The 27,480-nt window shown below is 51.1% G+C and overlaps 1 protein-coding gene across 1 annotated transcript; it reads left to right on the top strand.

The window, feature by feature from the left end:
• GDF6 (growth differentiation factor 6) lies at window positions 1-27,480 on the top strand. Its single transcript, XM_083622749.1, has 2 exons — window positions 1-454; window positions 23,475-27,480. Exons 1-2 carry the CDS (start codon window positions 103-105, stop codon window positions 24,416-24,418), a joined length of 1,296 nt encoding a protein of 431 aa, XP_083478875.1. The 5' UTR covers window positions 1-102; the 3' UTR covers window positions 24,419-27,480.

Below are 27,480 nucleotides of genomic sequence, written 5' to 3'. Positions count from 1 at the left end.
GGCCAGAGGGAGCTGCGCCGGGCTAGGCTGTGCGCGCTGCGCGAGGGACTCGCCTGGGCGGAGCGGGCGCGCGCTTGGCTCCGGGGCCGCCGCTCGCTCGCTATGAATGCGGCCCGGGCTCTGCTCTCCGCCGTGTTCCTCGCCTGCTTCTTCTGGGGGGATCTGCCCTGTTGCCAGCAGGCCACCATCCCCGCCGACGACGCGCCCAGCGAGCCTCTCCGGGAGTCCCATCAGGGCATGCGGAGCCCACAGGACGGCCAAGCGCTCCGAGACGCCGCCGCCGCCCGGAAGGGACCGTCCGCCTGGGCCCCGTCGCCACGAGTAGAGCCCCACGAGTACATGCTCTCCCTCTACCGGACCTACTCCATCGCAGAGAAGCTGGGCATCAACGCCACCTTCTTCCAGTCCTCCAAAGCCGCCAACACCATCACCAGCTTCGTGGACAGGGGGCGAGGTAAGCCGACGGGGCGCAGCCGACGGGCAGCTTCTTCGGGCGGGTTCCCAGGGCCCGATCCACCTTCTGACACTTCCCCGAGCCCCATCCACCGTCGTCTCCTCCCTCCCTTCCCGAAATATCTCTTCTCCCCGCACCATCTTCTCTCCTTACAGCCTGCAGCCCCTCCGTTCCCTCCTCCCAAAACGGGCACCGATCCGACTGCACTCCCCCGGCTTCCCCGTCATTCCTTCAGGCTCCCGAATCCCTCTCAGCTCCTGTGCATAGCTGTCAACTTTCCCCCTTTTTAAAGGGAAATTCCCTTATTCCGAATAGGATTCCTCGCAAGAAAAGGGAAAAGTTGACAGCTGTGCTCCTGTGTGCTCCGCCACCAGCATCCTTCTGGAGTTCAGTCTGAATAGGAGGTCCCAGACGCGTCTCGATGTGAACACACACACTCCGGAACACTTGCACTGGAGTAGCACGTGCCTTGCTTGGATGGGGGACCCCCTCCGCCTTTGTGCGCGCTTCCTGGGGCGTCTGCCCCGTCGACTCTGGTGGGTCCCTCCAAAGAGTCCAAGGCGCACAAGAGGCTGGGGCGCCCCTTTGAGAAAGCGGCGTCTGGTGGTCTCCACCGGGGGATCGCCGTTGGGTTGGGGACAAACGCTCGCGTTTGGTTTCTCCGTTGCGCCGGCGTCTCAGAAATAAACAGGGAAAGGAGAGCTCTGTTTCTGGAGCAAGTTTTCTCCCTTCTCTCTGCTGTCTTGCCTCTGCCAAACTTGATCCAACCTTAAAGCGCCCGGACTTCGACGGAAGCGCCTCTCTCATCTGCCAGAAATGTTTCGCAGGCTTTTCCCCCCATCGGGATGAGCTGCAGTTCTGGGTCGCGTTTTCTTTTCGGTGCTGTGTTAGGAAGCCGTTTCTACGGGAATTATTCTGTTCGGTGGATTAAAAGCGCAGCGGAATCCGGAGTAATCCGAAGGCGGGTGGGGATGTGTCTCTGTGTTCGCGGCCCCCGGTTTCCTTGTGGAAATCCAGAGCCAGGTTAATCGCGACGGGGAGCGGGGGGCGGGTTATCCTCCCACCGGGCCCGATTTTGTATGAAACAAATTAAGGAGCGGGGGGAATTGTTCTTTTTCGGTCAGTTTCCAATAAAACTTTGCGAGGGTCAGCGCTTGCTCGGTTCTAACCGCCAGGAAGGCGCGCCTCAGCTCCCACAGAATCAGAATCATTTAGCCACAATGAATATTAAAACCGGTGCAAAATAAAAAGGACCTTCGACCCCATCCGGCACGCGGTTACTGCTGAGCAAATCCCGCCGGGTTGAATAGGGCTCCCTCCCTAATGCATGGCAGCCTCCGTGGGATTCCGTGGGAATCCGCCGCCCCATACACATACTTCGTATCTTTTCCACAGAAACCCGCCATCTCCACTTTTAAAAAACCTACAAAAACCCAAACAAACAAATCTGGGTACAATCGCAGCATCTTCAGGTCGAGCTAGATCTCGGGATCTCCTAAAGATCGCTTCACCACCCACCCACCTCACTCCCTTGTAGGTGATGCGCTTCTCTAAGCCTTTAATGGCTGGTCCCCGTCCCGCTTTCCGAAATCTCTGAGGATCCTTCTGGGGATCATAAATGATCCATAAATATGACTGTAAATTCAGTCATTCCCACATTCTTCTCCCTCCTTCTCTCCCCCCCCTTCCCATTTAGCACGCTCTTTCCCCAAAGTCAGGTCTCGACCCACATCCTTGTTCAGGTCTCCCTGCCTGCCTCGTCCGGGCCCTTTGCGCGCAGCGGCTGCCCTCCTAACCGAGCCAGGGGCTGGTTCTTGAGCCTTGGAAAGCCTTGGAGGGAGCAAACATCAAAACCGCCGGGTGCAAATGGTAGCTGATTCCCTCCCGCTAAAAAAAAGAGCAAAATAGAAGGAATGAACTAAAAGCTTGCGCTTCGTTTCAAAAGATCAGAGTTGCTCCCCTGTCCTTTAAAGGTCTCTGCCCCAAGTAGATGGGGACGCCAGCAATTAATGAGGGGGGGCTTGAAACACCCCCTCAACCAACATAACAACGCTGAGACCGGCTAATGAGGCATGGACACTTTCCAGGCATTGTTCGGCGTTTTCCTATATGCTCCATGGCCATCTTTATCCTCCTGGAGTAAATTGTTTCTTCTGTTTTTGTTTTTTTAAAACGTTATTTATTTTCCTACTGGGGGATTTTAACTTACAGTACTTTCCCCCCTCCCCGGGGTTTAAACTGTTTACACCCCCCATTTTTCCTTTCTCTCTCCCCCACCCCCAAATCCCGGCTCCTTACCACCCGTTGCTCCCTACCTTACAGGTATCTCGCAGCCTGTCTTCAGGTTTAAATCTATTGCCTCCTTATTGCTTCGAAGGGCAATCGGAAAGTGAATAGGCAGAGGGAACCCCAGGCGATTCCCTTCCATTCTCACGGCAAGACCGCAAGCTTAACATGAGTCAGAGATTCGTAAGGTAGCTTTCACTGGGGAAGGGGAGCCCAGGAGATTACTCTCATCTGCGGTTCACGGGAAGAGTTAACCGCGCTTCTACTTGCGCCTCTTCCTCCGCCGGGCCCCCACCACCACCATAAAGAGAGATTGATGCTAGGCATATTTGAAACACTGTTCTCGGATGGGTTATCCGTTTGCTCGTTCGTTGAGAGCAATCCTTCTAAAGGAGGCCTTAGCTGGCAGCCTCGGTTAAAAATAGCTGGTCGGTGGCACCTGAACGGCTTCTTAATTCTCCATTCTCGCTCGCCACCCCACCAAGAATGGGTTTCTAAGGAGAGGAGGGGAGAATAGGGTGCTATCGGATTTTAAAAGAGATTATCTCGCTTCTCAGCTAGGAAACGGGCCCCCACCCTTCCTTGATGTTTTTTATGTGGTTTGTTTCAAAAACCACAACCAACTTGGGACACACCTCTCCAGTTTAAATCGCTGCCTTCTAAACAAAAGGGATAGGAAGGGGGACAGTTTGCAGGCTACAGAGGACCCTGAAAACGTGACTCCAAAGATGGATCTCACTTTGCCCTCCTGGGAGAATTTTCTCCGAGGGAAGGCGGGCGATGGTGGCAGAGCAATCGGGAGAGCAATTCCCCCAGGAGGAGCCCTGGTTTGGTGAAGGGGCGGGGGTGAGGAGGAGGAGGAGGAAAGCCTTCGTTCCTCCCCCCCCCCGCCGTCCCCATTGATTTTGATTTGATGTGTCACAGGCTGTGACCTCGTGCTGGACCTTCTGAGGGTTGCTTAGCATCAAGCCCCTGATTGGAGTAGTTCAACTCAGTGATCTAATTGAGTGTTCATGTCATAACATATCAAAGATTGTCTAGTCTCCCATAATGAAGGCGGGCCAGCCAATGGCGCACCCTCGACGGGGAGGACTTCAAGAGAACTTCCGTTCCTCTGAAGTGGCAGGCGACCCCCGCTTGGGCTCCCCCCTTTTTCTTTTTCAAAGCCCACCTCCCTGTGGGCTCTCCGCTCCCCCCGTCCTCCAGTTAATTGCTGAGATAGGCTTATGCAGCAGCAGGAGCAGCTCCGGAGCACTCCTCTCCAAAGATTTGCAGGACTCCTGCCCGACGCGCAGCTACAGACTTTCCATTTCCCTAACGCGGAATAATTCTCCTCCAAGCCCTCCCTTAAGGATCGCCGCGGAATTTGCTCGCCTGGTCAATGTCGCTTTAAACAAAAAGGCAGTAGAGTGGCTGGAATGGCTTCCTTTTTTATTTTTTGTTTTTATAGAAACCGACGCTCCTACGAATCCCACCCACCATTTTTCTTTCACTCTGCTGGAGTCTAGGGTGATTTATTGTGGATCTGGCTAAAGAAACTGTTCTCTTTCTCCCAAAACATTATAAGTAACGCGGAGTGATGGGGTTCCTCTCTGGTTTCAGCTGAGCTTGGAGCAAAGAGAAGCGATCCTAAGTCTCGCTTCTGTCTCTCCTCCCCGCGCAGCGTCCGCTGAGGGCCAGAGAGAGTCATAATACACACCCTCAGGAGCGCGCCCGATCCATCCTTTCCACGGGGATAAATCCAAAGTGATTTCGGCTGCAAATCGATGGGACCTGCTTAGATCTAGGATGGCACGGTTAGGACTTCGCTGGTGGTTTTTAGAAGGGCGTTACTTAAAAAAATAGCACCCCCTAAAAAAAAGAAACCCTCCTCCTTCGGTGCAGAACTTTCAGAATAGTTTATTAATCCGAGAGGGCTCCGCTGGCTCACATGCTTTATTATTTTTGTTGTTACGTGTTTAGGGGGGAAAGTGGGGGATAGTTAGCATTAACTCCTCCCCCCTTCCCATAAAGCCCGGTTACCCCCTCCCCTTTCACCACTCCTCCCAGTTATGGTCGCAAGATCAGACAGGACCTCGCTGTATGTAGGAAAATTACTGTTGGCGCATGAAGTAAACTCATTAAAACGCAGATGGTGCTTGCTCGCTCCGCCGCCGCCGCCCTCCCTCTCCCCACGTTCAGAAACCCCACAATAAAGCAGAACAATTAGGAACTGCCGCTGGATTGAGGGGTGAACCGCAAAGGCACTTCTTCTTCTTCTTATTTCCTTGAGAACTCTTTAGACATTCTTGGGCGGAAATAAATCCCATTTAATTCTATGGGGGCTCAGAGCTCAGGCTCTGGGGTGAGAAATCGGCAGGCCCGCCTGAGAGCGAGTGATTACTGTGATTTACTACCCGAGGAAGGTGAAAGGCAGGTGAGGCTCAGGGGTTTGAAGAAGGGCTTGGGAATCCCGGAATTTGTGGGAGGCGAGGGAAGTGCAGGCCGGCAGGCTCTTAAACGCTTGGTATATTCTTGACCAGGGATATGCTAAAAACGAGCGGCAGGGGTGCAGGTTGGAAACAGTGGAAGCTCGTGGGTGCTGGGAATGCCCACGGACACGACGTCCATAAGGCATTTCTTTCCACGGAGTTCACACGTGCCTGGCGCATCAGAAATAGGCTTGCTTGGAAGAAAGCAACCGGGACTGGGACTTCAGTTTCTCATGGCGCAGCCGAAGTCCGTGAGTTCAGTCGAACTGATTTCCTCGCAGGTGAATATAAGGCTGGAAAGCACGCCACGTGGTTTCAAAAACAAGTAAACCTGCTCACGTGTGAATTGGCCAATGCGTGTGGATTAGCAGCAACAGTTTTGTGAATGGCTATGCTCCCTGCGTCTCTGCTTTCTGCGGGTAGTTTCATTCTGACTTCGCTGTTGGCCTCTTTCTAACGCACTCCTTCCACGTGTATGTCTTCCTGTAACTCACGATAGCACGCTACACTCCGCGCATCTGGTCGAGGGCAGCCTAGCTCGCGGAAGCTTATGCCACTTCAATACATACTTGTATTTGTCTTCAAGGCGCTGTCTTGGTTACAATCGTGGATCTCCGTTTTGGAGCACGGTTCTCTCTGCCTCGCTGAGTTTGCCTTGGATGAGTGTCTCAAGAATTCACACGGGCTGCAGGGCAGGTCCATCTGCCGCGGGCACCTCCGCGTGTCTGGGATCGGGATGCCAGGCCGGGGACAGGAAGATCTGCAGGTTTCAGCAAAGGGACCGAGAGGACTTAGCGAGGGCTGAGCGTGGCACGACCCTTTTCATAAACAGGACACTAAAAAAAACAACATCCCAGCTTCTTTGAGGCTCCCCTTCCGTTCCATGGAATGTGTCCAATATTCGCCCTACTCAGAGTAGACCCATTGAAGTGAATAGACCTGACCAATTTAGGTTCCTTAATTCCAGGCCTTCTCTGGGTTGAATTTGGATACAATCCCTTGTGTACCACATGCATACCGTGTCCCTGTACAAAGCAGAAGAGAAGTGGACCGCGTGCTTGACCATCTTTTACACCTGAGTATTTTATCTTCGGGGGTCACCAAGGTGGCGCCCCCATGTGCCGTTAGACTCCCAGTCTCATGGCCCAATGGTGAGAGTCGCAGTCCAACAGCATCTGAAGGTCACCACCCGTGGTAACCCTGCTGTGACGCCTCTTGTAGCCTCTCCCTCTGAATCGCGTGTGAAAGTTGGAGAACTTGGACACGCGTGTGAAAGTTGGAGAACTTGGAAGGGAAATGGAGTTTGCTTTTTTAAGGTTTAAGGAAACAGCAACAGAGGGAGACTCGCGGTCCCTGCCCGTTTACCCGGAGGGAAGTCCCACTTGTCCCTCAGTAGGTGGACTGGGGCATCAAGCGTCACGTGTGAACACTGCCCACCTGCTGGCTTTGCATTGCTGCTGGTGTGGAACTTGAGGAAGACGCTGGTTTTAAAGCCTTGAAGTGGGTGTATCTCTCTCTCTCTATCTATCTATCTATCTATCTATCTATCTCTCGGGTGTGTGTTTCCAAATTAGTGGCGATATTTCCTGCAAAAAGAAGGAGAAGCCAGGCAAGCAGGCCGCAAAGCGCTGCTGTGCTCGAGCTGGGCATCTCCCTGCGTTCTTGGTAGACGCGTCTTTCATATCCCTCGGGGGGTTTGCGGGTAGGCGAGAGGGAAGGGAAGTTTTTCGAGGGGCAGGGAGCGCCCGCAGTTCGAAAACAACCCCTGCGGGGTGGGACGCAGGGCTGGGCTGCTACGGCTGAGGAATGCGGGTCCCTCTGGCAGCTCCTCTCGGGCTGCGTGTTGACGGAAAGCGGCGGGTTTCTAGGTGGGACCATCCGCCGGCCGGCCGGCCGGGGCGAGGGAAGCGCAATCCGGGCCGCGCCTTTGGGGCTGTGTTGTGGTTGGCGAAAGGCGAATGAAATACAAGCAGGGAAGTATTTTAACGGGGAAGAAGGGAATTCACCGCTTTTAATGATGGGGCGACCTTGTATTCGATTTGTTTGAGCCCCTTATAAAAAAACAAAACAAAAACAACAAACCGCTAATGCAGACCAGACGGCCGGAGCGACGGAGCCCCCCAGACGGTTCCAATCTGCGCTCCCTGGCCCAGCAAAGAGGTAGAAGACCCGGGATGAAGGGAGGGGGACCAGCCTGGGGGTCCTTCTCCCCCCCCCCCGCGCCCCCCAGCAAGCCAGCACTAAACTGAGTTGGAGGCATATTGTCTGGACGCAGGAAACGCCTGGGATGAGGACAGTACTGTTGTGTCCCCCTCCTAAGCATGTTTACTCCGGAGCAATCCCTACTGAGTTCAGTGGTACTCCCAAGAAAGCGCCTAACTTTAAGATGCCGCCCTAGACAGACTTATTTCGGAAGAAGCCTCGCTGAACTCCGTAGGACGCTTTTTCCCCTTTCTTTGGGAAGGCAGCGCAAGCGAGCGGACACATCTGGTTAGGTGTAGGGGCGGGGAATTAAATAACTTGTTTGCAACGAATGTCTGCAGGGTTTGGCAGGCACCTCTGGTGAGAGGGCTTGGATCCAAATTGCTCTGTGTTACTCTTTGACGGTATTGGTCTGGGATCACTCCAGGCTTGTTGTTCCGGGGAAGGAGATTTGTAAGTCTAAGCCCGAGGCAACCTGATTTTGTATTTTTTATTTTATTTTAAGGGGGAAACACGGTAGACTCGGCAGAACGGGATCATACAGCCACGTGGCTCGTGGTACTTATTTATGTATCCAAAACTTTGCCTGCCTTTCGGATCCGGCTCTGGGGATTGAATCCACCACAGTACTGGGAAGCGGGGAGACGTGGAGGATAAGAGAGGCGAAAACGCAGCACTTTACGCAGGGAGGAGGTTCGTTTCTTCACTGTAACATCCGTCTGTCCGGTAGCATCGCAATAGCTGGCCTTGATTCGGATTGGCCTAGGACCTCAGTTTGGAAGATTTCTCGCTCCCGAGTTCTCATTATGATGTAAACTGGGTGTGTTCGTGGAAATGTCTTTCCACAAAGGAAGCGCAGGTGCCCCAAGGAAAACAGCCCCGTCCTATGAGCCCGCTGCGTGCAGAGCTTGCTGGCGGGAGGGCGCTATATCTCCTGCGTCTCACTTGGGGGTTTCGCTGGCACATAGGCTTGGGAACAGAATGCTGACCGAGGTAGGAATTTCATAGAATTATGGAATCGCAGAATGGAAAAGTACCCCCAGGGGTCATCTAGTCCAACCCCTTGCAATGCAGGAATCCCGGACAGAGGGCCATCCAACCTCTGTTTAAAAACTTCCCACGAAGGAGAGTCCATCGCCTTTCGAGTGGTGCTTTGATATTGCAGAGGTCTTTGGACTGTCGTAGCCTGCTGCTGTTTATGGAACCGGTTTTTATACATCAGAAACCACGGAAGAAGTTTGTTGTGGAAGGAAGCAGCAAGCCAACAAGCAAATATATACAGTATTATGATCACACGCCTTAATGTTTCAGTGGTTTTTATAATGCGCAATATAAATTAATAATAATTATAATATGGTCACCTGCATCGACGTTGAAGTGCCTTTCTATATTCTGTAAACCGCCCAGAAGCCTATTTTTTGGCATGAAGCGGTACGGTAGGGCATGAGACTCCTAATTTCGCGATCGTGGGTTGAAGACCCACATTGGACAAAAAGATTTCTGCATTGCAGGGGTTTGACTAGATGATCCTCGGGATCCCTTCCAACTCTGTGATAATGAAATAAATGTAATAACAACAATGCGGTTTCTTGCCTCAGCCTCAGACCTGACTTACCTGGGAATAAGCCCCACTGCCATTAATAGAACTTCTGAGTATTATTTTTATTTTAAATTTGTACACCGCCTTTCATCCGAAGATCCCTCGGCGGTTCACAATAGGAAGAAAACTAAACAAGCATAAGCACGTATGCGGGACTGCAGTGTCATATATCCCCATTCACCCTCAGATGAGCTTCCTGGGCTCAGCCAAGGGGAAGTGGCTGCTCAGACTGGCTGGAATAAGCGGAATTTATCCTATCTCTCCCTTCCTCCCTTAGCGGCCCTTGGAGACCCACATTTTACGCGTGCCGGCGATAGGTGTATATCCCTCCTGAAGGAGGTCAGGACGAGAAATGCTTGTTTGAGAATTCCTGGTCCAAAGCTTTAGCCACTTCCCTAGCTGTGGAAAGGCCGTGTACATTATTTTGTGCCAGACATTTATAGCCCTCCAGATTTTGCTGGGCAACTCACATCAGCCCAAGGATAGCCAGTAGTCGGGGGAGGGGTGATCCAACACTCACACTTTCATTTTGCACCTGTCGTGCCTATACTAGGTTCCTCCCTCCTCCCCTTTAAGCCTTACAACAACCCAGAGAGAGGAAGAAGAAATGATTAACTAGTCCACGTTTTGGGTCCAAGCACGGGATTTGAACCCGGTTCTTTTCGCTCGAAGCCCAGCGCTGCATCCGAAGTTGGTGCGCTGCAGATGTCCTTGGACTCCAAGTCCCATCAGCACCAAGGAGGACGGATGACAGGAGTTAAACAACATCCGGAAGGCACTGCAGTGGCTTCCTCTCTGGACCATCCTGGCTCCAGGAATGATGCCCTTGTTCCTGTGTGCGTCAGACTTCGACGGTCCTCATCCCACTGGGGATTTCCTTAGGACGGCGAGGGGCTTCGAGGCAGACTTCACCGCGCTGCCTACCTCTCCGGGTTGCTCGTGATCCTGAGTCAGAACTCTAGCTTAGGTGGCTCCATCTCCAGGGCGAACCCGGGCACCTCTTCCTACCTATCACCGCCACAACAGTATGTTTGTGTGTGTTGGGAAGGATGTGGAGAGAGAGAGGTAACAAAAGGGAAAGGGGAATTATTTCACGCGCTGCTGAATCTCCTTGGTCTGTTTGCTGGGTTCAAGGGGCCTGACTCTGCGCTCTCTCACCATCTTGGGGAAACCAAAGCTGCTCCAGTGATCAGATGTGGAAGCTGAATAGACACAGCTATTCTCCCTCTTGGCCTTCCCAGCCATGGGAGTAGCCAGGATTTTTGTTGGGGGGGGGGACTCAGAACCTCAGATTTGTATTGACCTTGACCCCCCCTAGCTACGCCCATGTTATCAGCCGTCTTTTGTTGCGCATTAATGACGCTCTGCTCCTGATTCTATGGGGCGGCTGCACGGGATCCCCCTCTCAATGCTATTTGCTCCTGCAAAAGTCTGAGGCGGGTCATACTGCTTCATTTCCCACCAGTGCATTTCCTGCAACACTTCTTGCTGTAACATTTCACTCCAAAAGTCCAATTTTGTCTTGCTGTTGATGCGCCGCACCCCACTGCCCCGCCCCCGGACAGCAATAAGGTGGCAGCATTGCGGAAGCATGGCAGAAAAAAACTTCTTTAGCTGCATTGCAAGTATTTGGGCTAGATGAACTGTTGGGTCCCTTCCAACTCTATGATTCTGTCTAATCAAGCAGAATAAACCCACCATTAAAGGAGGATTATTGAGCCAAGAACACGTTGCAGACAATAAAACAGCAGTTTGTGGGCCATCTCTCTCGTATTTTTACTCTCAACAGCTTTTTCAGGGTTGCAGTTCTTTACACTCTTGCCTGGGAGAAAGCCCCACTGAAAATAATGGGATTTACTTCTGAGTAAAGAGCGTGCACATCCAACGGAAGCTTGCAGTCTCATGTTCTGTTGCATTTGGGAGCTAAAGGAGTGGCGGATGCTCTCGTCAGAACTCATATTATTTATTTTAGTCACCCGAGAAGTTTTCTTTTTAGTGAAACGCAAGTTGACCCGTTTTATCTTGGGAACCTTTCAGTTCGACAAAGTGCAACTTTACCCGCCAGAAAGTTGCGGAGACGTTTTAAAGGCGTTCCCTGGGCTCAGCAATTGTAGGATTTCCTCACGCAATTGAAGTGAAGCGGAGGAGAGGGAGGAAGCAGCTGGATTTCCCGGAGGGATCGCCTCTCCCCACTCGACCACCTGGATCTGCAGAAGGGGCACTATTAGAGGCGCCACATAAACGCTACTCAGACCACACTTGGAAGAAAGCGTGCTTTTGGTGTGGGAGCACGCAAACATTGGAACTCCCTGCCTGTGGACAGCAGGCAGGCGCCTTCCCTCGGCACTTCCGGGTATCTGCTTAAAACATTTTCATTTAGGCAAGCCTACCAGGGCGCAATAAAGCGAGATGAGCGCCGCAACCCCAGAGTCGGCCACGACTGGACCTACTAGTCAGGGGTCCCTTTACCTTTTTACCAGGGCGCAACACATAGACGTGCTTTAACCCCCCCCCCGTTAATTTGAATTGTCATTACTGCTTTCAATTGCGTTAAAATTGCTTTTATTGATTATTTTAATGTAAACCCCTTAAAGGTTTTACTAAAATCAAGCTCTGTATACATGTTATTAAAATAAAAAATGAAGCCCTGCTAAATGGCTGGAAAGGAGACTGCTTATCTTTAAACGCAGTGTTATGCATACTTACTAGTGAGCCAGTCCCATTATAGTCCAGGGAGTAAACAAATATAGTTTCGAATTGGCTGTGGCCAGTTTCTCGTATGATCGTCCCCATTTAATTCAATGGGAAAACAGTGCCAGTTGGACCTATCTAGCGCTGGGTGAGCCATAAATGGTTGGACTCCAGCTTCCGCTTCCGGCAGCCTGCAGGTCCAGTGGTCAGGGATGATGGGAGTCACCATCCTTCAACATCTGGAAAGCCAGGTGTCTCGCCTGCTGTCCTTCACTCGTGTGCAGTGCAGCGCCGTCCGAAGCCCAGAAGCCCAGGGAATTCCGTAGCACCGTTTGATCGCAGCAGCTCTGACTGCCACCTCGATCGTTTTAATCTGATTTTGTTAAGCGGTCTAAACTCCCAGCCTCTCCATCTTTCTCAACCGCGCATTGGTATTTGGCAAAACACTATACGGGCTGTATACATTGCTAAGTCCAATCAGAGTAGACACATTGATATTAATGAACCCAAGCTAGTCACGTCCATTAACTTCGATTTGTCTACTCCAAGAGTGAATGCAACCCTGTTGCGGGTTGTGGTTTGAAAAATCCCAATTCTGCGTTTCTTCCTTAATTTCTTCTTGTGGCATATATATTTTCGGTCGTGGAAGATTCAGGTGCTGAAACGGTCCGAAACGGGAATAGTTTGATTATACACACGCTCCTTCGATTACACCTGTCTGGTTAACTGGGTTCAAATTCTAGTTTTCCACGAAGACGCTGGCTTGTTGATTAGGCTGTTCGGGGTAAATCTATCAAGGCTTCAAGGATTACTTGGGTTGATGTTCCCTAACAGCAGTCTATGCCAGCCTCCCCACCTGTTGCCTTGCACTCCAGTTCCCATCAGCCCCGACTAGTAGGACAGATGGTCAGGAATGATGGGAGTTGTAGTTTAAGCGCTTCCGGCAGAATTGGCGAAGGCTGGTGTATTTAATGCAGTTAAGAGGGGGGCTCCTGTCGTCTGACATAGCCTTGGCTGGACTATATATCCCATCATCTTTGTCTGTTGGTGTTCTTTTCAGCTGAGGCTGATGGAAATTGGAGTCCAACAACTACTGGAGAGTCCCATTCCGGGTGTCAAGTCTTCACAGCAGCCTCCAACCTAGTTTGGGCAACCACTTGAAACATCCGGAGGGGCCACCAAGTTGGAGAAGGTGGAGACTTCGGTTAGGAGGGCGAGGCGCCGTCCCTTTTCGACGTGCGCTTTTCAAGACGGTTAAATGACCGGAGCGCACCGTTAATTAAAACCCGTCCTGGAGTAATATATATTGTATAACAACTCTCTCTGGGGCGGAAAACAATGCCACCCAAGGCGAAAAGGCCCGTCTCGCTCTGCCGCAGACGGGCCGAGGCGCAAGACGAGGCTGTCACGGCTGTTACTGTGCAGGCTGCGGGTGTTTCTTGACCAGCCACCAGGAGGGTCCTCGACGGGGGCTTTCAGCCGCCAATGAAGAGCGGGGCTTCCAAGGGCCTCCCAAACATCTAGGGTGCTCTCCTGGCTCCTTGAGCTTCAGCCTAGCTTGGGGACAGACGGGAGGAACGGGGCAGTCGTCCGAATCTTCTGGTAAACGAGAGGGAGAAAAAGATAAGACCTTGAGGACTAGCGCCTTGGCGTGCCATCTCCAGGGAATACTGGTGGCTTGCACGAATCTCGGCGAAAAGACGTGGGGGGCGGAGAGAGGAGCCGCTTCACACCAGATGCATCTCAGTGCACGCCTTTCGATTTTGTTTTATTTTCTTTTAAAAGAAAAACCTCCTTTCGAGGGCGAGAAATCACCTGAGGCGGTGAGGCAGAAGGGAATCGGGGAGGGGCAACCGGAACGGAAAGAGGTAGCAAGCTTAAAATGTTTAACCTGATTTAATTGTAGGGCTTCTAACCATGCAGCCAGAGGTCTGCTTACTCACAAAGAAGTCCCACGAGGCTTCCTCGACGGCAGCTCAAAGACAGCAGCCTCGCGGGCCCGTGCTGCCCGACCATATCTCCACTAGTAAAAGGAGGCGCCGTTTTTGTTAGACTGAGAATCCAGGGAGCTGTCTAGAATTACTCCGAGAGACGTTTTCCTAGGAAGGGTCAAGATCCTACGGGAGCTAGAAATTGGCCCCAAGCTGCTCACCTCATAGTGGTAGATCCCTGGAACTCTGATTGAAATGAATGATGCATAGAAAGAGTCCACTCAATTATAAGCCACGCAACCCTATCCTAAGCACGTTCACTCAGAAGTAAGCCCAGCCAAAGACTATGTGACTTACTCTCTCGTAAAACTGCGGTCCTAAGATCTTGAAATCTACTGGCTCACACGGTGTAGAAGCGCGTGTGTAGTCTTACCTACAAGCAAATGCGAAGGGAATGGGTTCAGAGCGCAAGTGCTTTGAAGTCGCACCATCGAGTGTTTTTTTGGTTTTAAATCGTATTTGAAAGAGTATTTGGTTGAAACGCAGCAAGCGGGCTGACGGTCGCTTAGAATACCGATCTCTTCCCACTTAATTCCCAAAGAATGGCTCGCAGCTTTAACTTCATTTCTTTGAAACACGCTTACTTGGGAAGCAAGTTCTCTTGCAGCCGCCAAGCTATCTGAGAGCAGAAATGGTGGCCGCGATCCTACGCACGCTTAGGAAGAAACCTTAGGCAGATGTAAAAAGCGCTGCTGAGTCTCTGAGAAACCTGGATAGGGATGGACAAGAAACTTTTTCTGGAATTGCTTCCGAGTAGATCTGCTGCAAATCCTCCCTCCCTTCGTGAACCCAACAGAAGGAACTGCTCAACAAATTCGACGAGGTCTGGAGCGTCCAAAATAGTTGAACCCAGAGGGGGAAGGGATGCAGAGAGAGAATATAACTCGGACATCGTTGCCCAATGCAAGCGAGACTTTAGGAAAAATAACGTTGCACAGAGAATCCATTGCAAGCCCGTGTTCCGCCCTTCTCTCCGACTGTTGCATTCCTTGACCAGTCCTCACTAGGTTGTTTTGGGGTCCCCTCCTGGGCTCTCCAATATATATATATATTTCTGCAAAGCGTTGGACTCGTCGACCCTGCTGAAAGCTCCTGTGTGCGGAGACGGTGCCGTTTGGGCTCCATAAATCAGCGGCACTCAAAGCCTGAACATGTGGGAAAGAGAGGGAATAATGAAACAGGCTAAATAGGAATCCACCCAAGAAATCTCCTACGTTTCGGGCCGCCGCCCTTGAGTTACTTCCTTGCGTAAATCAAGCCGACTGAAATCAGTGGGACGTAATTCAGCCTGAAAACCCCCAAGGAATCAATAAGTCTGGATCCCGCCCCCCTCTTTTATTAGGGCGGACGGGGATCGTATTACAGGTCAGGACGGAGCTCTAGTTCCGTTTAGGAATAACCGCAGCGAGTCGGTGAGAGGGCGGAGGGTTACCCCACTCTTTCCTGAAAGAAGCAACTTTTCCTTTCTAGATACGCCCCCGTTTCCAGTTTAATTTAAGGCGCTGGAATCTCGGGGAGCTGGAGAGGCGCGACTCCGGCGTTTGCTGCAGCGCCGATCCTAAGCGGGGAAGAGAGACCCGTTCCCTTCGATAGGGCTTTCCGCCTAGGTGAGTGACTTGAGTGACTTGGTTTGCGGCTGCAACCTCAGATTAGCTGGTTTGGAGAGAGCTGAGTAAGGATCGCACGGTTTTCACTTCAAAGCAGAGATTCCCTCGGTTGAGGGTTGGAGTGTGTGGACCCCCATTTCCTCCTGAAGTTTCAAACACCTCTTCCTCTTTCCTCTTCCCCGTATCAGATTGTCAATAAACCAACAGGCAGAGAAGATTTTGCTCATTCTTCTTATTTTTAAAAAATCGTTCTTATGGCGCTATGCAGCGCATCTTACATAAGTCTTGGCGCAGTTATGGATCCGCCCTGGGATAGCTGAGTTGGTAGAACATGGGACTCTTAATCTCAGGGCTGTGGGTTCAAGCGCCACATTGGGTGAAATATTGGACTACGTGACCCAACTCTGATTCTATGAAAAGGGAACGGAACCGTTTTGGCTTGTGCGTCTCTGAAGCGACTCCTCCGCTATGCGCTTTGAAATGGCTACGCCGGTTCTGGCATTCGCTACGGCCGCGTTCTATTTATTTTTCTAAAAATTATTTATCTTTTTAATTGCTTACTGAGCCCTTGATGTGCCTGAGATGAGGTGTGGCCTTTGAAATCTTCCCTCGCTTTAACGATGCACTTTCTTGACCGTACACTAAGGGTTTGAGGAAGGATTGAGGGATTACCAAACCGAGCCAGCCAAAAGTCAAAACGGCTAGTTTCCACAGAGGCTGAAACGAGACTTCTAACTAAACTGGAGGATGTGGGAGGACAGACACCACCACCATTTGCATCTCATCGTGTGTATGTGAATATATATTAATTTTGGACCTTCCTTTTGCAGATTTGATGTGTTGGGTGTTGGGGCTTCCTTGGCTAGGCTTGAAATGATAGATAAATCCTGTCGCCTTGTTTTAACGGGAACAAACAGCAGCAGAAAGCAAAGGCCTTCGCGTCTGAATAAATCGAAACGCGCCTTGCCGTCTGGGTCCTAATTCTGTGCAAATTCCCTTGGACTTTGATGGCATTTATCCCCAAGAAAGCGACCCCATTTTTATTCTAGGGGTTTGCGGATTATCGACTAATTTGACCCGCCACTCGATAAGCCATTAGAAAATGATGCGCCTGCAGCCCAGTTCCTCCGGTTAGTGGCAATTCAACAGAGGGGGCAAATCGCATCTGGAGGGCGCTTGACTCGGAGGGAGCGTGTGCACGATTGTGCCCACCGTCCGGAGACTGGAAATCCGAATTCTTCTCCCTTGCTCCTGGGCCCTGGATTCTTCCCACTTTCATTGATGGGGTTTAGGGAACATTTGCTGAACTCAGTCAGTGGCCCCGGGCTCTTCCCAATCCTCCTCTGAGCGGCTTTGCTACGGAGAGGGATAACCCAAGTAAATCTCGGATTACAGCCATAATCTCTGCTAGCATATATGTATGTGTGTGCTCTGTGTGTAGTATTTCTACCCCACCATTTTTCTCCAAGGAGCTTGAGGCACCTTACATGGTGTTCTCTCTCTCTTTCTTTCTCTCTCTCTCTCTCTCTCTCCTCGTATTTAAACCCCACAACAACCCTGTGAGGTAGGTGAAGGAACAGGCAGATGCTCTATGCAGAGTCAGACCACTGTCGAGGTAGCTCAATACTGTCTACACGGACTGGCAGCTGCTCTCCAGGGTTTCAGACAGGGAGTCTCTCCCAGCCCTACCTGCAATGATTGAACCTGGGACCTCAGAGCGCCCTGCTGGCCCCTCGCATGCTGCCAGGAAGGAAGGAAGGAAGGATTTGTATATACAGAGACACAGAAAGGTGCTTGACTCTGAGCCAGATCATCGGCCCATTGGGCTCAGTGTTGTTTACACAAGTGCTTCTCAACCTTGGGTCCCCTGCTGTTGTTGGACTACAATTCCCATCATGCCTAGCTAGCAGGACCAGTGGTCAGGAACGATGGGAGTTGTAGTCCAACAACCACTGCTGGGGACCCAGCTGACTGCCAGCTGCCCTCCTTTTAAGACAGAAGACATTCCCACCCCTATCTGGGGACCCCTGTCTGGCGACAGATGCGTGGTGGATGCGGAGGGAAATGGTTGTCGGTGCAGTCGTCAGACAGGAGGAGGAGCGGCGTGGTGTTGCCTCCCGGGCAATGGGGCTGGTTAGGTCATTTTAGACTCTAATCTCAGTTTATCATAGCCACGCTCCTCCACCCGCTGCCATTCGATCTTAATGAGCATAGCTTCACTTCAAAACGAGGTAGGGAAGCTCAGCTGCCTTTGCGGGGGCGTGAGGGGAGGTTTATCGTTGCTAATAACAAACGCAATCCGCCGGTTGAATCAAGGCGATGACGTAATAATCGCCTTGCTGGATACCGCGATGATGCAATAATCGCTCTGCTGGATCGGACTCAGATTTATCTTGTTCGTACTAGATGTCTCTGGGAAGCCCAGAAGCAAGGCATGTAGGTGGCGGTCCCCACGCGTCTAGTGTCCCAAGGTATACTGCTTCTGAACATGGAAGTTTTATTTAGTTGTCCCGGCTAGCGACCGTCGATAGCCCTACCCTGCATGAATTGGTCGAGCTTTTGTTACTCAAGCCAAGGAGGAGAAAGTGAGCAATTGTCTACCGGTGAAAGAAGATTTAGAAGTGGTAAGGGATTAAGACCGTTTGCTTTGCTTTTAACTTGATATGATTTCTTATAATGAGAGCGAGCGAGCAAGAGAGAGATGGCGAGTGATTTCCTTTCAGAAAGAAGAGCAAGTAATGGGGCCACTCGGTATGTTCTTTCCCTTTATCAACTAAATTTCACTCCATGTCTCTTTAAGGAAGGGGCGTGGCAATGGTGAATGGGCGGGGCTAACAAAGGAAGACTAGAACAATAGTTAGCTACCACCCACGTCTGTAGCTGCCTAGAGTGCAGATCTCAGAGACCTTTAAGGAACACAGCTTTATACAGGTCAGTTTACACTATATCTGACATTTTACTTTCATATTTTGAAGAATTTAATCATTTCTACAATACATCTGTTTCTGAACACTGAAGTTAACTATTTGGGGGGAAGGGGGATGGGGTGCAAGTAGTTACTTTGCCTGGGGCTCAAAATAGCCTGGCACCAGTATTGCTACCAGGGACGCAGGTGGCGCTGTGGGTTAAACCACAGAGCCTAGGACTTGCCAATCAGAAGGCTGGCAGTTCAAATCCCCGTGACGGGGTGAGCTCCCGTTGCTCAGTCCCTGCTCCTGCCAACCTAGCAGTTTGAAAGCACGTCAAAGTGCAAGGAGATAAATAGGTACTGCTCCGGCGGGAAGGTAAACGGTATTTCCATGCGCTGCTCTGGTTCGCCAGAAGCGGCTTTGTTATGCTGGCCACATGACCCGGAAGCTGTACGCCGGCTCCCTCGGCCAATAAAGCGAGATGAGCACCACAACTCCAGAGTCGGTCACAACTGGACCTAATGGTCAGGGGTCCCTTTACCTTTACCTAGTATTGCTACCACCGTCACACACAAGTCCCTTGAGGTTGGTGTGTGAGCTGAGGAGAAAGCAGAAGGGAAGAGAGGTAGAGTGCTGTGTTAAGTATGTGTGATGGTATGCCTACCTGCGTGAGTGCAACATGCGTGTTGCCTAAGTGCTCACTTTGGGTTTGGATGGATGCAGCAACACACACACACACCAGTACTGAGCAAGAGCAAATGGGCTCAAAGGTAGGGATGGCGAACCTGTGGTGCTCCAGGTGGTTGTTTTTTGGACTCTCATCTGCCCCAGCCCAGGATGGCCACTGGACGCAGATGATGCTGGAGGACCACAAGTTCCCCACCATTCCTGTCCTGAGCACTTTGCCTTACCATCAAATCCACTCTGCACTAAGTCAAACTTGCAACTGTGTTTATTCAAAAGTAGTTCCCATTGAATGTTTCCCCAAGCCAAGGGGACTTTCTAAGCATTCATCCCCACCTATTCTGCATATTCCTTCATGCCCCTGCTGGCATCTTCAACCCTATTCCCATTCCTCCTACTCCCTCCTTTTTTGCACTCCCATTTCCACCTTCACAAACTTTTCTCACCCTCCCTCTTTTCTCAGCACCCCCTTGCACACAGATCACCCCCATTTTCCATGTCTTATTCTCTCTCCTATTGCATAGCCAGCCTTTGCACATATATATCATATTACTGTATCTTAAACCCCCCCCCAATAAAAATACATACCACATTATCACCTTCACCTCCTTTTCCTTACCTCCTCATTCCTCCATTTCTCAACTCTCCCTTACAGACAGACCCCTCCTTTTTAATGCATCCTGCTATTTCCAGCATGCACACCCACAACCATGGTGATACATGTTACTGTAGCTTTCAGATGAAGAGAATTGTATCAGCAACCTTTTTCAGTTACAGGAGGTTAAGTTCAGTGGATGATATATGGGTGTTTGCAAAATATCTCTTCTAAATTTGTGACATATTGAACTTCATGGTTGTTGTTGTTGTTTAGTCGTTTAGTCATGTCCGACTCTTCGTGACCCCATGGACCAGAGCACGCCAGGCACTCCTGTCTTCCACTGCCTCCCGCAGTTTGGTCAAACTCATGCTGGTAGCTTCGAGAACACTATCCAACCATCTCGTCCTGTCGTCCCCTTCTCCTTGTGCCCTCCATGTTTCCCAACATCAGGGTCTTTTCCAGGGAGTCTTCTCTTCTCATGAGGTGGCCAAAGTATTGGAGCCTCAGCTTCACGATCTGTCCTTCCAGTGAGCACTCAGGGCTGATTTCCTTAAGAATGGATAGGTTTGATCCTCCTGCAGTCCATGGGACTCTCAAGAGTCTCCTCCAGCACCATAATTCAAAAGCGTCAATTCTTCGGCGATCAGCCTTCTTTATGGTCCTGCTCTCACTTTATGGTATCAGGAGTGAAATACCTTGTAGGGCAGTACTATGGAATATTTGAGGGCTCAGCATCCTCCGTTTCTCACATACTACGCAGCTGAGGAATAGAAGAGAGTCAAGGTATTTGCAAGATATTTATATCTATTTCTGTCCAAACCCCACTCTCTCCCTGCCGCCCTGCCACAGTGGTGTAGTGTGGGTTGCCAGTGGCCAGAACAGGGCAAGTGTTGCACCCCCTGGTGGATTGGTCAACTGGGCATGGAGCCTATGAGGCACATGGCTGCCGGTGGCCGCGCGCCTTCTCAGCTTGACAGCTCTGCCTCCCAGCTTGGCCAGCCCAAGGGTGGGCCGTGTGGGTGTTGTGCCAAGTAGTGCTCCTCTCAGAATTTTGTGCTGGGGCCAAAAGGTTTTGGGTGAATAGCCTCCAGCAGAGGCTATTCTCCTGGGCATGTGCTTCATGGAAACAATTCTAAGTATGGACCCAAAATGTTCAAGTGTTTGTTCTCTTTGCTAAAAGTATCTTTTTCTTATGCTAAGTCTTCTGACCACCGAGCAATGCAGTGAGATATACTTTCCTTCCAGTGTTGCAACACAAGACTTTTTGGCCACCAAAAGGGCACACCTGGCCCAAGTGCATTTGATCCTCTGGCCAAGGCTTGTGGTAATGGAATATGACTTAGTGTGAGCATCCAAGAATTTTATGGATTTCTCAGGACTAAGATGATATGGACGACGACTTCCATCCAGAACGCTGCCATGATCCTCTCCTTAGAATAATACAACTGAACACCACTGGGCTGAAACCATGTCCAAGTTACTCAGTAGTAAGGGCACTGAACTCGGTTGGACACACTGCTGAGTAAATATACACCAGGCCAGGCATGTAAAGCTAGAATAGGTGAATATGCTTTGAATCTACGCTGCTGCAAATCTTTTTGTTATCCTACGTTAAGAGTGGGGAACCTCAGGTCTAGGGCCTCCCAGACCTCAGGAGCTAGGATACTCTCCAAGCTATGCCCATCGCTGGGACACCCTCCTTTTCCCAGGTCACGTCCCTAACTAGTTGTATGGGGATCCCTCCTCGAGTGCTTTTTGCCTGATGGGAGTGCGTCCTCGAATTGCGGATCATGCCTTTTGCTTTCCTGGTTGTGGAACAGAGGCACAGAGAGGGTGCAGAAACCTCTGACCAGTGGGTGGGTGGAATGTAGCCCTCACAAAGGAAAGAGCAAACTTTTTCAGCAGGGGGCCGGTCCACTGTCCCTCAGACCTCGTGGGGGGCTGGACTAAATTTTTTTTTGGGGGAATGAACAAATTCCTATGCCCCACCAATAACCCAGAGATGCATTTTAAATAAAAGGACACATTCTACTCATGTAAAAACATGCTGATTCCCGGACCATCCGTGGGCCAGATTGAGAAGGCAATTGGGCCGCATCCGGCCCACGGGCCTTAGTTTGCCTACCCATGGGAAAGAGTCACCTCTGTAGCTCCTCCCACTTTTTGCCTCTAGTCCTGCCCACCACTGGGATGTGTCCCCCGAAGGCTGCCTATGAGGAAATGTGGCCCTTGGTCTGGAAAAGGTTCCCCTATTCCTCTGCTATGCAATCCCAAACAACGTGTCAGCTCCTGTGTATGGGTGAAATGCATAGCTCAAAGGAGCGCAGGAACCCTGAGCCAATTTTAGCTGGAAGGGTTATGGCACTCTCTTTTGGGGTGGGGGCGCCAATGTGAAATTGATTCTTCCTGTCACTGGCAAGTTGGAAGGTCTTGATTCCCATCCATCACCCTCCTGCGCCTCCCCTCCGCCCCACCCGTCTTCCCAAGACCTTTTAACCAGGTCTTTTAGCTTGTAAAAACACACTGATTAGGAATACTAGTAGTGACCTTCGCGATCAATAAATAACCGGGTCTCTTGCAAGCCCTTTCAGCCTCCCTTTCCCAGCTTGAGCTGCAGTGCAGAGCTCACGAGAGCAGGCTCTGTGTGGTGACACTTTTACTGTTGAAATATATACTGATTTTTATTAGCTCTTGGGGGAAACCCAGAGGCTGGGGGAATTTTTTTGTATTTGCTGGCCTGTAAACCTTTTTTATTGGAAAGCAGCTAAGGCGCGGGGGGGGGGGGAGAGGTTTGAATCTGGTTTGCTTTTCACAGCCTACACTTTGTACACAATATGTGTCAAAAAAAGAAATCCAGGTTTGTCTCAGGGTGAATGTAATCCATGTGAGCACACATATAAGCAGGTTTTGGAAAAACAAAAGAAATGCGTTTTTAAAATATACACAGTATAAAACAGAGGAAGAGGGCATCTATTTTGTATGCAGAAGATCCCAGGTTCTTAAGAGAGCAAGGCAACAACAGCGAGCAGATCCCCAGCACTATAGATCTACTCTCAGTACTCCTGGTTTTGTTTTAGGGGAACAGCAGGGGTTCCACTAGCAACTACTGCAGCCCACCCAGTCCACCCCAGTCTCTCTGCCCTGGGGGATCCTGTTAGCCTGGACTTTTGAGAGAAAGATAAGGGGCCCTTCTACACAGCAATTGCAATAAATGCTCAGGCCAAGTTTTTCTGCAGCATCCACAGGACACTGTCCTCATCAAATTCCTCCTGCATTCCCACCCTCCCTAATCCGGAGTAGACAGATTTTTCCATGGAAATGGTAAATCGGGATGAAGTGGGGAAATAATACAGGGCAGCGTATGGCAATATGTGGATGCCGCAGAAAGCTTGTACCCACAAGCAGCAACCACAATAACTGGCTGTGAGGACTCACCAAAGCACTGTGATTCGAAATGCAAGGAAAGCCACTTAAGAGCTTCCCTAATGCCTTGAAATGTCAAGAGGCAACAGAAATTGCCTTCCGAAAAAGTGGAGCTAGCCCTCCTCTTTGGGCTATACAGATAAATGCCATCTACAGTTGCCTTAACTGATGAGCAGCCTAGCTCAGTTGGTAGAGTGTGAGGCTCTTTAAGCTCTGGGTTGTGGGTTCAAGTCCCAGGTTGCATTGCAGGGGATTGCACTAGATGACCCTCTTGGTCCCTTCCAATTCTACAATTCCATGGTTTGAGTGGCAGTCCATTTCATCCCCCTCCCACCCCCCTTAGGAAAGAAGTCCCCTGGATTCCATTTGGGACCTCTAGGCCCCGGGTATTTTAGCAGCTTGCAGAGGAGCAAGGCCGCGCTCCCCTTTCTCTCTCGTGCCAAGCCAGGCTGCTGGAAGAGGTCAATTCTACCTGGGCAAGGCCCGCCTCCTCCCCGCCCCGCGCACGTTCCCGCTTCAGAGGTGAAACTGAATGCAATTATGCGTTTTATCTTGCAGACGATCTTTCGCCCAGCGCTTTAAGGAGACAGAAGTATTTGTTTGATGTATCGACTCTCTCCGACAAAGAGGAGCTGGTGGGAGCGGAGCTGCGGCTCTTTCGCAAAGCCCCTGGCGATCATTCCTCCAAGGCGCAGACAGGCCTGGCCCATGTGCAGGTCTCGCCCTGCCTGTCGGGCCGCCTCCTGGACTCCAGGACTTGGGGCCTGCACGAGGCGGCGTCGGCCCAGGCCGGGGGCGGCTGGGTGGTGTTTGATGTGTGGCAGGCGCTGCAGCCTCACCAGCCCTGGAAAAAGCAGCAGCAGCAGCCGCAGCAACTGTGCCTTGAGGTGCGCGCCGTCGCGGGGACTCGAACTCACGCCCAACAGCCCCTGCTGGACCTGCGCGATCTGGGTCTGGGGCGAGGCGCTCGGGCGCAGCAGGAGAAGGCTCTGCTGGTGGTTTTCACCAAGTCCCGTCGGAAGAACCTCTTCTCCGAGCTGCGCCACGAAAGGGGAGCCCAGCAGCAGAGCGCGCACGCGCCTCCCCGGGAATCGACGGCTGCCGCGCAGTTGCGCTTGCAGAGCCGTCGGATGAGGCGCACTGCTTTCCACAACCGCCACGGCAAGCGGCACGGCAAGAAAGCGCGGCTGCGGTGCAGCAAAAAGGCCCTGCACGTGAACTTCAAGGAGCTGGGCTGGGACGACTGGATTATCGCCCCTCTGGAGTACGAGGCGTACCACTGCGAGGGCGTGTGCGACTTCCCGCTGCGCTCGCACCTGGAGCCCACGAACCACGCCATCATCCAGACCCTCATGAACTCCATGGACCCGGGCTCGACGCCGCCCAGCTGCTGCGTGCCCACCAAACTGACGCCCATCAGCATCCTGTACACGGACGCGGGCAACAACGTCGTCTACAAGCAGTACGAGGATATGGTCGTCGAGTCCTGCGGCTGCAGGTAGCGCCGCGCCTCTCTGTCTCCCCCTGGAGGGAAGAAAAAGAAGCACCAGGGAACTTGGGGAGAGAGAGGGAGAGAGAGCGCGAGCGCGCCCACGAGGGACTCGCTAGGGGTAGCCCTGCGCAGGGAGGAGAAAGCAAAAGAGGCGCTCGACGGGGCGGCCGCTGCTGCAGTTGCCGCCGCCGCGCGGGCCTGGGAAGCCCTCTGGAGTGGGATTGAGGAGCGCGCCTGCGCTCTGCTAAGCCCGTTCCCCCCAAGCGCTCCGTGCACTTGTCAAGGGGTAGCCACGTCGGGGTGGAGAGGCGAAGAGGCCTGCTAGAAATTGTGCCCGCGCCCACCCCTCCCTGCTGCCCATCAGCTTTCCAAGTTCAGGACCGACTTTCCAAGTTTTGGTGGACGGAGCAGACGGCAGTTTAAGGAGCAAGGAAAGCCAGGCGCAAGAACAGCTCTCCTCTGGTTCGGAAAACACGGGGCAAAGGCTAGGAGGAGAGTGGGCGTCTTCGTGATGCTCTGTGGCTAGGAGTAGCTGGCCCCAGTCTGCTCCCATGTATTTGATATTAGGAGAGGTATTGGTCAGGCAGAGTTTTTCCAGAGCTGGGGGTCACTTTAGTTTGATCTCCTCTTACCTACAAATCAGAGATGCTCAGAGTAGGGGGTGCAGGGAAGCAGAGGGGACGGGAAAGGAAATCCAGATCCGCAGTGCCTTGGAGATCAGTATTGTGAGAAATGAGCGATGCTCGCGGTGGCTGATATCTCCCCCATCCCAGGATACCCATGTCCCCCTTCCACTTTCCATCCTCCACAAGTAACTTAGCACATGCTTACAAATTGCCTGGATGGTTTTGTTTTCCAGATCGTAGTTTTACCCAGGAGGGCAGATAGGAAAGCACCTGTCTCAGAGACACTTCCTGTCGAGAGATCAGCAGACAATAAATCATGACAGGGGGTTGGACTAGATGATCCACTGGGTCCCTTCCAGCTGTACAATTCTATGAAGGCAGGAGGCTGAGGCCTAGGGATTGCAGTGGGGAAAGGGGCCGCGGGAACAGAAAGTGCCAAACACTTCCTGTTAAGTGTCGAATTGTATTCTTTGCGTTGTCTGAAGATATAGGCTTTCTTTTAAGAGGAGAAATGGGAAAGAGCAAGTGCAGAACAGAGCTGGCTTGATGTTCCTCCAGAAACATCAGGAAGCATTCTCCTTTCTGTTGCTTTGCAAGATTAGCAGGCTGAAACAGCCTTCAACACCCCTCCCCCCCCCCAAAGTGCAATGCCAAACTGTAATTACCAGTGAGGCTGGGCTTTAGATCCTAGTAATGAAAAGCTGTGAAAGGAGTTTAAAGAAAGCACACACAAGATGGGTCCCCCCCTTTTTTAAAAGATGGGTTGGAAACGCCTTTTAGTTTCAAGGTAAGTTTTGCCAGGTAGCTGAATTAAGTTCCAGGAGAAGGCAGGCGCCTTACAGGAAGCTACAGCAGTATTACACAGTTGCGCAAAGTGATGCCGAGAGCAAGTGCGTCCCTATGAACATTTGCCTTCTTTCCCAGCCTTCCGCGAAGAATGGCTTGACGTACAAGATAATGCACTTCTGAGCATTCCTGAAGTCCATGGGGAGATTCCTTCCTCCAGTGAATTCTAGAGCGGTTAGACTATATCTTGACTTCACAGAGCTGCAAAATGGCCGGGGGTGGGGGGGGTGGGGGGGGGATGGGGAGGGGGAGAGAAGTACAAGTGTAAAAAAAGTAAATAAGTAAATAAATAATATAATGATGCTAATAAAGGAAAGTCTCGGCCAGGAGCAATAATTGTTCTTTAATGCACACTTTGGTTTGGATGCACTGTTGTTCGTACTGAAGCTGTAAATACTTGTTTATTTAAACAGACTGCAAAGTGCAGAAATGGTGGCAAACAACATTCATTTCTCCCCCTCCCCTAAATGTCCAAAACATGATATGCACTCAAATGTCTAATTTTTTTTTGGTTAAAAAAGTTTATATTTGAGCTGTACAGAGTTGAGCATTAATCCAATATTTCAGCTGTATGTCTGTAACATTATCGTCCCCCCCCCCTTCTTGAAATGTTATTGCAAGAGTTAAAATTCCGTGTTAATAATGGAGAGTTCTTTTTTTCTGTTGTCTACCTCACTACATTGCAAGAGCACAATCCACCGGGAAGGTCTGCATGCCTTGCTGCGAAAGGCCTGTAGCTTACTGGTAGAGCATCAGCTTTGCCTGCAGAAGTTTCCAGGTTCGATCCCCGGGCGGAGCTGGGAGAGACTTCCTGTCCGAAACCCTGGAAAGTTGCAGCCAGTCATTGCGAACAATACTGAACAAAATGGGCCATTGGTATTAAGCAACTTCCTTTGTTCTCATGCTGCTACGCAGTTCCTATTTCAGTGAGGCTGCAGAAGAACTTCCTGCTGGGTTGTGCGCCAAATAATATGCAACTCTTAAGGCTGCGTACCCATGGCATTTTATTCGAGAACCAATGGAGACAGTGCTTCCCCCTCCCATGTAGTCCGCACACAATTTAAGTCTGTTGCATATATTTTTTTGCCCCTGAAAAGCTCTTCTTGAGAAACTGGCTCTGTTCTGGAAATAAAAAGCTCATTGCAGATAGATTCTGCATTGCCGTGCAATGTGCTCATTTGCAAATGGATGAAAGCAGCTGTAGGCAGTCCCAGCAGTGGGGGTGTATTCCCTACACCTGCTTGGTGATGCTATGGGTGGGCATATATCAAGTTCCCAGTCACCACTTCCTGCTTCATTCACTCAGGGCATGTGCAGGGAAGAAAAGGAGGGGTTAGCCTAAACAAGGGGAGGGGTTTCAAACGTCTTATCAGGTAACCACACCCACCCTTGTGGATAGCAGGATCTAGAATCTACAGTAGTTTGAAAGTGACATGTTGTGGGCAAGAATGAACAGTTCTTGATTGGGAAAAAATATCACCTTTGTGCTACAAAGTGTGTACGGAGCCTAACACTCTTTAAGGTAAATTAATATTCAGAACATTTTTACTGGATGGTACTAGAACCACAACTGTATTATTAAACTCTTTCCTCCCTGGAA

Source organism: Podarcis filfolensis (genome assembly GCF_964270895.1).
Source record: "Podarcis filfolensis genome assembly, chromosome: 7".
Classification (NCBI taxonomy): Eukaryota; Metazoa; Chordata; class Lepidosauria; order Squamata; family Lacertidae; genus Podarcis; species Podarcis filfolensis.
The sequence above is the reverse complement of the archived record's forward strand: the minus strand, read 5'-3'. Positions and strand labels throughout refer to the sequence as shown.

Excerpts from the sequence above, each read along its gene's own strand:
- GDF6 (XM_083622749.1), top strand. The coding sequence starts at position 103 with ATGAATGCGGCCCGGGCTCTGCTCTCCGCCGTGTTCCTCGCCTGCTTC. Across the intron at positions 455-23,474 it reads CTTCGTGGACAGGGGGCGAG|ACGATCTTTCGCCCAGCGCT; the intron begins GTAAGCCGACGG and ends TTTATCTTGCAG.